This window comes from Pteropus vampyrus, unplaced genomic scaffold (genome assembly GCF_000151845.1).
Source record: "Pteropus vampyrus isolate Shadow unplaced genomic scaffold, Pvam_2.0 Scaffold4, whole genome shotgun sequence".
Lineage (NCBI taxonomy): Eukaryota > Metazoa > Chordata > Mammalia > Chiroptera > Pteropodidae > Pteropus > Pteropus vampyrus.
The window spans coordinates 21,633,531-21,646,333 of NW_011888785.1; the positions used below are offsets into that span (position 1 = coordinate 21,633,531).

General features: G+C 33.0%; 1 protein-coding gene across 1 annotated transcript in view; it reads left to right on the forward strand.

Moving 5' to 3' along the window:
• The window catches only part of SEMA3D (semaphorin 3D), a 115,013-nt gene that overhangs the window by 10,114 nt on the left and 92,096 nt on the right, over positions 1 to 12,803 (forward strand). Inside the window, exon 2 of the mRNA XM_011364373.2 lies at positions 9,807 to 9,967. Coding sequence (XP_011362675.1) covers positions 9,807 to 9,967 — 161 coding nt within the window. The remainder of the gene's footprint in view (positions 1 to 9,806; positions 9,968 to 12,803) is intronic.

The window sequence follows — 12,803 nt, forward strand, 5'->3', positions numbered from 1 at the left end:
CATTATTCTTATCTGTAAGGACTTCTAGTCTTCTTAAGGCACAAAATAACTGCAAAAAGATGAATGCCATCAAATTAGAGTAAATAAAAACAAACATTTGAAAGAATTTCAGAATCAGTTGGATATGAAATCGAACTTTGAACATTGAAGGAAACTTAAGGTTTACTGAATGGAATAGATATTGGCATTGGAGGATTTTGATCATGAAATTGACCTAATTTAATTATTATTTAGCGAGAAAAACAGAATAGACATTATTATGTGGTAGAGATTAGCAAGGATAGGGCACATAGAACAAGGTTGCATCTGAGCCTGTTACAGTAATTAGAGAAGTAGCAATATGAATCTTAGCCCGACTGTCAATAGATATAAATATTTGAAGAGAAGAATAGGAAATTTGCATGATAGAATCTATAGGGCTTTAAATTTAGCTGGATGTTGGTGTGAGGAAAGTGAAATATACTTAGAGGTACCGATTATTTAAATAGGGAAAAAAAGAATAAGGGAATATGAAAGAGAAACTAAAAATGATTGTGAATTTTGAACCCGGGGACTAGGTCATGTCATTAAAGTCAGTAGGATGAGATGGTTGTGGGGAAAAGTGCCTTTTTTGGCACTATCAAGTGGGCTATTGGAAATTCTGAACTGTGACTTGGGAGAGGCAGTGGGATTTAGGTTTGTCCATTTTGAAGTCATCAGTACAATTCATGAGAGAAAAACAACTTATAGGAAACGTTATTTCATTGCTTATGCCCTATAGATATGACCTAAATTTCAAGAAAACATTATTTTATGATGTATTTTTAATCTCTCTTTTGGAAGTCTATGTGCATATTCTGATGCAGATTCTCTGAACACCTATACCAGGATTACTCTCCTTGGGCAATTGATCAGAGGACCCTTTCTGGAGAAAACCTAGAGAAAAGTTGTACAGATAATTGACATCTGTTTGTTTTGAATGAAAAGATGAACTGAAATTTTCCTGAATCAATGGAAATTAAATTTTGGATCAGACATCACACTGAGTACCCAGCATGATAAGTGAAACAAACAAACAAACAAACAAACAAACACCACAACAAAATCAATACATATTCAGGCCAATTATTTTAAATTTTATAGTAGTAAGAGTGAGGAGGTGATTCAGATAAGTATCAGGAAAAATAGACATATTCAAAGTCTTGGGATATGGATAGCATCAGACTTCTCAACTGTGACTTTGGAAGCTGGAAGATAGTGTCTACATGCCTAAGAGCTCTGGGATGAATGCTATTCAAACCAGAATTCTGTTGGCCTAACTATCAATAAAAGTAAATTTTAAATATTTTCACTTATGAAAAGTTTCAAAAATTAAAATCTCAGTCAAACTTTCTTAGGAAACTTCTGGAGATGTGCTCACCAAAATAGGAAAATAAATCAAGGAGGAAGACATAGGATCCAGGAAAGATGGAATTCATAATAGAAGAGAGGTAGATGTTTGAGATAGCCATTCCCAGAGAACAGCCAGTCCAGACTGTAGTAAGAGGAAGAAAAGCCTTGAACGGGATATCTCCAGGAGACAAACAAAAAATGCTCTCACAGAATTTCATTTCAAAATGTTATAGAGGAATTTTTCAGAAAGTGTGGAAAGATTTGATCATGATCTTAGAGAAAACTAAGCAAATATAATAATTGGGAAATTATTAATAAAAGCAACATTTTTTCAAGGAAGAAAGTATACTAATAACACTCTTTTTCTAAATAGGGAAGAATATTTACCTTACAGTAGTCATAGAATCATTGAATACAAGTTTTATAAAAATGGACACATTATAATGTTAGGAATGTGCTGAAGGCAAACTTGGTATAAGAAACCTAAATTCTCAACTTCTATAAAGAAGAATTTATGGAAATTTCTAAAAATGATGTTTTAAAAGATAGTAGTATATACATATTATTTATAAATATGGAACTGAATAGAAAATAAACTACTAAATATGTTAATACAGGGATTAGATTGGGGGTAGACAGATGGAAGAGAAGAGAGATGGGCTTATATATAAGCCTTTTAACTACTTTTTGATACACATATGCTTAACTTTGATTACTATAATTAGTTTTTAAAGTAATTTTATTGTACTGTTATCTTTTAAATTATTCTCATAACTCTTTTCTCTATATATTAATTTGTGGTGATCTTAGCTTGAAGAATAACATAGTCCTGTTACATTTGTCCTGCTTCTTAGAATCAGTAGTAAATGGTATATTAAGGTATGACTTTCTGAGTTTATAAAAATTAAATTCACATACTTGATAGAAAACAAATCCACATTCATTTGTGACATGGCGTTTTGATACTACACATGCCCAGAATTTTGAAAAGGGGAATTTCTCAATATTTCGAAGGGAGTTAAGAAAACAATTATCAAAGTAGAATCAATCTTCCCCTGAATTATCCTCTCAGTTATTTCTGAGGAAGTTTATTCTATTATGGCATTGTTCTTCTGAAAATGTACTAGATATTTATAATGCTAACCTTTTTTTATAGGTCAATAGGAAAAATTACCATAGCAAATCTTTTGAGAATTTAAAAGGTCTCATAATCATAAATTATGAATCTCATACGTGATGGGTTATATAAAGCATCTACCATTGAAAGCTAGCCAAATAAGAATAAACTTGTGATTTAAAAGCATGGATGTAGATGGAAATGTGACAGTGTAAAATTGTCACACTCCTACTCTACATCCTGTCCTGGCAAGAACATAGTTCTGATGATATAATAATAGACTTTATTTGTTTCTAATTTATGTTCCCCTACGTGATTTATTATTGACATAGATAATGATCTGTCTAAGACCTAACGGACTGATTGGTCTCCAACATTCCATTGCAGAAGAGTAAATGAGAATTTGATTTATGTTGTTGTTTTTTTTCTTTTTTTTTTCTGATTGGAACTTTCATTGCAGGAAGGAAGCAGAGTTGGACTTCTCACCTAGGAATGTATAATAATAATATAATATACACCTATAATTTTGAAGGAGTCTTTTGTAGAGATTTTAGGTTTAATTAATATTTTTTTCTTTATATACTTGATAATGTTTGATTAGTTAGCTCTGGAAAGTAAATGTATAAAAATAAATAGAGATTAATTGATATTTTTGATATGTGGAGCTAACCAAAATCTTTTCATGTGATCTCAAGCCGCAGAAAACAATTGGAAGTCAGGTGGGGCCAATTTAAGATGAATTAATTTTCCAAAGGTTGAATCCAAGAGAGAATCCATGCTTTGCCTTGTACCAAAAGCTGGAGAAGCAAATACATTTTCACAGAGAGCCAAAGGGGCTGAGTAAGCCACAACATTAGGGACTAATTTTCGTTTTGGAATGAACTGTTTGCTCCTTTGACTCAATTCCTGATCCAAACTGACAAAAGACTTTTTTTTTTTTTTTTTTTTTGGTGGGGGAGATACTTTGGTAGCCAAAACATCTCTGGAAACTATGGGAAGAAGCATATCCATAGAAGGAATCTTTGGATACTACCAAGCAGCATGAAAGCCCTGGGAATTCAAAGATCAAGGCTGGAAAAGCTGAATTTATGGTGAAGGCAATAATAGAAATTCCTTTACTTCTTTACTTAGACAGCTTTGCAGAGAACGCACTGGCAATGTGACTGTGTTCAGGAAGCCTTGGAACTGCCCAACCAACATAAAGGCTATTCCCTTGAGAAAAAAAGAAAAAGGTGTGGGTGAGGCAAGAATTTGTGCTGAGTATCCTGAGATGGTAGGGAAAGGAGATTGGGTTTTTGATCTGGATTCATTTTTGGTTGTAAGCTTTCTCTGCTAAGGAATTCTACTCCTTAGATTGGAATAGATTGGAAATTGACTTTCCCCAAAGGTGATTTTTTTTTTTTAACTCCATGAAGTTTTGCAATTAATACCCTTGATTTTCTTAAAAAAAAAAAAAAAAAAAAAAAAAAGTCTTTTAAAGGCTATGGGAAGCCATTTTTAGCTATGTAGTCTTCTCATGAGAGAAACTGTCAACTCCACCCAGTTCAGGATTTCTGGCAATAAATGCAGGGTTTCAAGGATATGGGGCCTCATTCATTTTACAGTCAAACATTGAGGAAATCTTTGTTGCTTAATCCTAAATGTATTAGATTCACTGTTACTAACCACTCCCTTCCTTTCCGGGGCTGAAAAGGAAGAAATGTAGACCATTAGGTCAAATGTTTCTTCAGGCCAAATGAACAATTGCATTAAAAGACACTAAAAGGGAGATACAAAGAATTCTTTTTGGAACAAATGTTCATTTCAAATAGGACCAGGGTTTGTGGGATCCTTAACCTTCCCCTCGCATGGACGGGCATCTGGCCATGAGTGAGGAGTTTGACTGTCACTGTGTTCTTCCACTAAGAGCAGATTGGTTTTGTGAAGCCCACTTAATTGTTCTGGACTTCGCTGAATTGGTAACATGCCAGTCAAATAGGATTATTGATAAGATCTTCCTTTAGCTATAGTTGCTTTAAGTGTATTTCTGTTCTTCCCAAAGATTAGAGACCACCTGTTCCAAGGAACAGAGCAATGGCCAGGAATAGATAGGTGAAAGACAATTTGTTTCTTGATGCATCCTCTGTTTTAACAAAACGAAACACAAGGTTCTAATGCCATAGAACTCCAGGGCTGGAGGGAGCCTAGTGATCATTTGGTTTTTCTATCCACACATATTGATGGAAGAACTGAAGTAGCATTATTTGGCTTGGTACAGATAAGAAGTTCTTTCCATCTTTCACTTAAAGGTTTTTAACAGTCTACTCCTTTAAGTACTATTTGCCTTTGTCACAAGTATAGTTTCACTTTTGTGGGGATGAGCATTTCCTCTCCACTTGACTATAAGATCTGTGAGAGTGCCATTCATCAGTTTTTGCAGCACATGCAGAGTACCTGGTGGTAATCTTAGATGAGTCAGTTGTTTGCCTTTAAAAGTCAAGTTTTATGAAGGTAGCGACTCACTTTCTTGTGCTAGAAATGAGAAATTATTCTAAATAAGGTTATTATATATAGGTGGGAAACATACAACTTTCCCTGTGACTTTTGGTAAGATATTAGGAGTTGTTGAAGACTGAACATACTCTTCAGAAAAAAAATGCACACAGATGTACAAACGTATGAAAGAGTCATGTTGTTTATAGGTTTTTCGATCCTCAGAACCATCCTGTTGCTCTGTAGTGGTTTCTTAACCATGGGTCATGAACACCATGTCTGTGTCATCGTTCAGTTAAAATCCATTCCGTCTATGATTCCCACATTTAAACTAGTGGAATAAATGAATGATCATATCTTTGATTCATTTATTTCAGAAGGAATCAGCTTATAGATTTTCCAAGAATGTATTGCTAGAACAAGAGTAAGCTTTTGAGAGTCTGGGTAATTGAATTAGAACAAGGTGATAGGACTACAAATTGCTAACAGAAGAGTTAGAAGCAGTGCTTATGGTCAAAGAATACATTTAGGACCTAGAGGTAAATGCTATCATCTAGGAAAGTTGGGGCTGGTTAAGGAAGTACAGAGCAGGCCTCCTCTGAAATGCATGTGAGAAGCAACATACTCACCCCACCATCCAAGGGAGGAAAAAAAAATAAGAATTCCTGTTCAAAAGAATTATAAACTATGAACAATCTTAAAAATTACATGCCTGAGGGTCGCCAGTTTAGGAGAAGAAAAACAATGAAGTTCTGAAATATGTTGCCAAATTATTAGTGTTTAACTTTCATCAGTTTACAGCCTGCAGAGCTAGCATCCAATTCCGATTCTGAAATCCTGAGAGTGTATTAGTTTTAGGTGTTAAGATGCAGGCTCTGGACCTAATCTCCCCCCTGCCCCCCTTTGGCTTAGTTGATGCTCCCGTGGAAACAAAAATGACTTTGCTTAGTTTGGCAGAAATGCAAGAAAGATAAGTTGCTTGAGGAAGAGGGAACCTGTTCCAATCCCTGTCCCAAGGTCTTTACAAAATGTGTGCGTCAGCCTGAGAAATTTTCATGTGTAATGCCTAAGTCTAATTATTTAGTTTGGCTACAAAGGATTGGCGAAGCACGCTTTAATCGTTTTTGATGCTAACATTGTTACAAGGCAACATTAAGTCATTTCGAAATGATAATACTTCAGGTTAGTCACTATTTTTGCAGCTGTTTTTCCTTGTCACATTTGTTTGAAACTAAACCCAACAGAATTGGTATGGTAAAAGAAAATAAAGCAAAAGCCTACATCAACTTTGTGTTTCTTTTCTTCACTGTATAAGTAAAAACAAAAAAATGAGATGCAAGATTCTTAAAGGTCTTCCTCCTCTCATTGGCATTGCCGTAATTTAGGACTCACCATCTTTCAGAATTTTCTGGGTACTTTTCCTGCCTGCACCTTTCCTGATTCTTATTCATCCTGAACACTGCAGCTAGGCTTATTCTTCTAACATTCAGCTATAGTCTTTGTCACCTTTAAAATTATAAATAAATATCACATTTATAAATAAAATATCTTAGTGGCTTCCAGTTATATAGATAACCAAACTCCCCAGTCTGCCGTCTTAGGTCCTGATTGTCTGGAGGCCGTCTTTATGTACAGCCTATGTCTCACTGCCCTCACCCATTCTATGTATGCCAGTATACTGAACTACTTCAATTCTACAAATATTTATGAAGTACTTAATTTGTCTCAGACGTTGAGCTAGATGTTGGGGATTCAAAGATGAGTATGACCGGTCTTTGCTGTGAAGAAGCTCACACTCCAGAGTAAGAGAAATATTAAAAATACAATGTATGAGTGCAATATACAGTGAGTGATATGTGCCCTTGCACATTCTAGTATTCCTCTGCCTGGAATAAACTTTCTTTTATGTAGTTCCTGTAAAGTTTCCTTCAGTCCTTTAAGACTATTCTCAAACTTTTTGTAAGGTGATGTGTTACTATTTCTTGGAAAAATTTGTTAATGTTTTGTATATACTTCTATTAGAATTTATTTCATTTATGTTGTATTTTATGTACATATGTATTTGTATATTGATCTGTGAGACCCTTGAAGGCAGGACTCAGTCATTCCACAACTTTAACTAGATGCTCAATACTTGACATGTACTAGATGCTTATAAATACTTGTGGACTGAATAGCTTTTTAATATTATTCCAATATTATAAAAAATAGAGATGTTCTAATTGCCATAAGCCAGGTTTAATGGAAAATGATAATATTTTTCTTTCATAGAACTTGTTTGGCCCAAACTGGATTTTAATAATTATGTTAAAAAGAACAGCTGAAATTTCTTGAACTTTTCCTGTCTCCAAGACATTGTTCTAAGAACTGTATATAAATTACCCACTTTACATCATGAGAATTATATGAGTCGGGAATGACTTCCTTTTTATAGATTTTGTATAGAGTTTAAAAAATATATCATCATCATTATAATAGCTGATAGTTATAAAGCACTTACTGTGTGCCAGGCAGTATTCTAATTCTTCATATATTAACTCATTTATTTCTCACACCTACTCAATTTATTATGTAGTTTCTAGTATTATCCCCATTTTATAGATGAGAAAACCAAGGCATAGAGAAGTTAAATTTCTTGTTCTAGATCACACAGCCAGTGGTTCCAGACCACCTGGATAGGATATGATCCAGGTAATCTGGACCCAAAGCTCCCACTCTTACTCATTAAACTAAGCCATGTTTCATTTTGTAATTAATATTGAAATGCATGGTTCAAAATAGTTGATTCTTATCCATTGACTTTGAAATAATAAAGATTTATATTATATAACTGACTTTCCTCTATGAACTGGGCCAATATATACTCTTGGAAATTCCCTTACATACTTTCCATTGTGCTCATCTCATTCTTTGTTAAACAAGGGGAAATCCAAAGGCAGATACAGAACTGCTTCATTGAATAAAGTCTTGTGTTTTCTCTTGTTAAGACTTTGGATCATATCTGTCTTATCTATTATCTCAGTTCCATTCTTCTCTCCTCAGTTCTATTTACAATCAGTATGGATTGTTTTTTGGATATTAGCCCACAAAAATAGGCTTATTGAATTTAGTGATGCTAAAATACAATATTCCATTATGTCCCTGGTCTGAAAACCTATTAAAGCTACATTTAGTGTAATAGAAAAATAATTAGTATAGAGTTCAGCCATTATACACAAAACATGATTCATAAATATTAATAAGACATTTATGTTTGGTAAAGCTATATTCACTTGAGAATTCAGATAGTATCATATCTTCTTCAGCATACAGCCTTTAGGTTTATCAAAACTAAGACAAAATCTATCTTAGTGACTAAGGAAAATAACATTTAATCATTGTAAGTTAGAAAAAAAGAGTGAAGGGAATTCTCAAAAATATGAAATAATAATAAAACCCACAGTTGATGAATGGAATGTATAGACTTTAAATTTAAGGGACTGAAATATTTATTTTACAGAGGTTGAAACTCCAATGATACATTTTAGAAGTATCTCAATGCCTGTTTCTGAGACATTATCTATTTTATCTGTCTCATCAGTTTACAATGATTACTTGAGAATAATTATTTAGTTTTTTTTTTTTTAATTATTATTATTTATGCCTACAGCACCTGGTCTTCCTAGGTGGTCTCTCATCCAAGTACTAACCAGGCCTGACCCGCTTAGCTTCCAAGATCAGAGATCGGGCTTGTTCAGTGGGGCATGGCCGTAGACCATGGACCGTGGCTCCACTGGGACAGGAACCCAGGACCTTCTGTGTGTAAAGCAGACGTGCTAACTGCTACACTGTGGAACCATGTTCAATTATTTAGTTTTAATGTCTAGTAACATATAATAGGCGTTAATAGTGACGAACAATATTATTATCTTATTAGTATTTATTACTCTAGAGTTGTGAAAATAAGAGATTATAAGTACTTGAGGTAAAATCTGTTGAAAAGATTTGAGTTCCTGTAAATCCAGACCTAAACTTAAATAAGAATCTGTTTATATCACATTTATAAATAAAATAAAGAATTAAGACCTACAGACAAGTATCAAAGAGAGATGGATTCTGGAACTGAGGTTATATTATTAGCTTTGCCATCACATAATTTTGTGACTTTAGAACATGTGGTTCACCTTACTAGAATTAAATATCTTCATTTGTAAAATTGTAAATTTGCATTAATTGATTTTCAAGGTCACTTCCCGCTTTACAATTCTGATTCCATTACTGGTTCAGGATCATATCTCTTTCAGCATCCATTTTCTTTTGGATTTGGCTTTTGTTTACATCTTCCTCAATATATTAAATAAGTACAGTGTAATTCTCTAAACATAGGCATCAATCCTAACACTACCTAAAGTAGGAGGTAAGGGAATGCTATGAGATTTACCACACACTTAATTCGAGGCTTATTTTCATGTATTTAATCAGTTTGCAAATATTACTGTAGTTATTTTATAATTTAACTGGTTAATTTGTAACTTAAGGGGGTGAGCACAGGGCTGTAAAATATTTTACATTTAATTTCTCTGTATTAACATGTGGTTTATGTGTTATACTCATTTTAATGTGATGTATTTTTCATACATTAAAATAAATATTGTATCAATAAAATACAAATACAGTAAATTCCATCTATTTCTAAATGGATATGTGCTAAAACTGTATTTTGTTTGCATATATCTAAATCAGAGCTATTATGTTTTATATATATATATGCATTTACAAAATGGGAAGATACATGTTTTGTGGTAAATAAATGTTTTGCTTATTAAGATTTTTTTTTTCACTTTATTCTTCTGTTACTTCCTCACAGACTTGCTGCTTTCAAATAGCTGCATTCCCTTTTCGGGTTCATCAGAAGGACTGGATTTCCAAACCATTCTGTTAGATGAAGAGAGGGGCAGGCTGCTCCTGGGAGCCAAGGACCACGTCTTCCTCCTCAGTCTGCTTGACTTAAACAAAAATTTTAAGAAGGTCAGTTTATTTATATGTAGTTGACTGTATCAATTTATTTTTATGTATGCCCTTCTCCTTCTCTGTTTTGTTTTAAGTTACTCAATGTCAAAAACAATAGGTCATTTATGTATAAAAAAATAACATATTACCTCAGATATACGTATTAGATTTTTACGGATTTAAGTTCATATATATGTTCTTTGTTAAGAGTGAGTGAGTATAGTCCTATAACCTTTGAAAATATGCATGAAAGTCATGAAAAAGTAATCAATAGGTAGTACTACATTATACAGTAGGGATAAAAACCTCTGGATTGAAAAGCTGGCAAACGAGCTATTCATCAAGTATTGATATTTATAGTATACATAGTAATTATTATAAAAATTAATTTTTATTAACCTTCAATTAATAGATAAGCATACTTTAAATTGATAGTATGACTATGGTAGCATTTGAACACCACACTGTTTTCTCTGCACTCTCATTTTATATCTGAACAGGTTTCTTCTATGGCTCAATCATGCTCAGATAGTGAACATTAAAACTATAGGCTCATTAAGAACATTCTTACCACTAAAAGACAATACATACTAGTTATTCAAAATGTAGAAGGCAATTGCTGTGGTATTCCACATTTTCAACTAGGACCATGATACCCAATGGAAAGGATGCCACACTTTAGGTCTTATAATTATAATTGGCTAGTAGTTTAGCAAGTGTCAATATCTATGAGAGCAAAAATAGATTCCAAGACTAGAAGGGATTGAATGACTGATGAGAAGCCATACTATATGAACTAATCTGCATCTATGAGGCATCTTTAACTATATTTTTCTTCTTTTTCATTAGTATTCCAAAGAAATACTAGGAGTCATTGCAAGGTTTTCGGTCAATGGTTCCCTTTAATGAGTTAACAGACGATTCCTCCCATTCAGAAACAGTTGTTTATAAGTCATCTTGGGACTGTGAAGCTTCGTATACCATTCACCTACAATAACTACTTTAGCTTAATTCTGTAATTTTCCGATGCTTTTAATAACTAAATATCAGTTACTCAGTTATTTGATTATCAGCACTCAGAGCTTTAGCCTACATAGGGAAAATATTTATCTTCATATGTATTAATGTTGCTTAATTAATATCTGCATTTGAAAAAAATGTTTTGCTTTTAAATCATTTTAATTTTTAACTTTTCACATTTTTGTGTGAGGTCCACCAAAGGCAAAGGTGCTATTTCTTATGAATGCTCAGTCTTGATAAAGAAATAGTCTTTTAATGCATATGCATGCATTTCATGTAATCTGTGTTTCTAGAAGAAAAATAAGAGCTAAAATATTGCAGTAGTTGTTCTTGACTTGTTTTAATCCAAACACACTTACAAACACGTTTAATTATCTGATTTTTTAAAAATTAGTATTCTATAGCCTGGATGTTGTTTATAGTAAAGTGAAATAAGTAGTTGATTATGTGTTAGAATTTAAAAGCTTGCCCCATTCTGCCATTATTGCTCCATTCCATTTATTTTTAAGAGTGTATTTTTTTTCTTTAGGATTTTTTTCAAAGACTTGTATTTCTAGGAGAGCCTATTGATAGTATCAACTACATCTCAGTTATCAGTAAATATCTTAGCAGGGGAAGAATCTTTTTATTAAAGAGTCCAAAGAAAATCTTAGTCAGTTTTGTTGTATTACTTTAAGAGACACTACATAACTAACAACATTTCTCCAAAATATGTCCTATTTTAGTATAATAGCAAACAGCAATTCATACTTTTAAGGGAATTTGTTCTTGTGCTGTCCTCTGCTTTCAGGGATTGGAAGAAAAAGTCCATTTATCTGAACTGAGTGAATTAGATCATTGCTTAAAATAAGTTCTGATAGCACAACTTCCTTCTGTAACTATTTTAAGCAAATCTCTCTTGGGCTGTATTCCATGTTTGAAATGTGCTAATATTTAATAAAATAAATATTTATGAAATATTGATTTCCCTTATGATATTATTGAGATAATGGTTATTTGAACACATTATAAAATTAGTGTCTGTACTAGAGATTTTCTGCCTCACTGATATTTCTTTATATCTTTATAACATGTATAATTCATAAAGGGGTTATGTATATAAAGGTATGAATTTATGTTTATGTAGGTACCCACCTTTAAAATTTATATAAATTACTCCAGTGTTAAAAGGCACTCCACAGCAGCAAGTGAGTGTCAGATGTAGTACTTTAGCAGTGTTTAGACCTTCGTGGTTTTCATTGGCTCAATGCCCCTCGGCAAAAATCCAGACTCCTCTGTGGAAGAAACCACACGTGTTGGGACTCCGTGGGGCTGAAGGATGTCCTTTGTACCCCTAAGAGTGAAAGCAATACACAACACATAATTGAGTTATGAGTGACTGGTTGGGAATTTTTTCCTCTGGGAAATTTAAAAAAAAAAAATTCTATAGAATATATTCAATTGAAGTATCAAAATTTAAGATATATGTTTACTTTAAGTTTTTGTACAGACAAAACTGTGCCTATTGAAAAATAACCATTATCATTTCATATTGGCCACAGGCTCCTAGTGGGGACTAACCAGAAATTATAGCAAAATCATTTATAAAACTAATTCAATGATAAATGTTTAATAATCTTATTATCTTTACTCTGGTCAGAATAGATTTTGAGTCTTCTAAAGTGAATGCTGCAGGAATATGCTCAATAAACTTGAATGAGTAAATGACTATAGGGAAAGAAATTTAAAAGCAGACCTTTGGGCATTTTCACAAGCTAGGAAGTAAAAATTAAGTAGACTGAGTTGTTTTGTTTTGTTTTGTTTTGTTTATTTGTTTTAACTCTGACATTTAGAT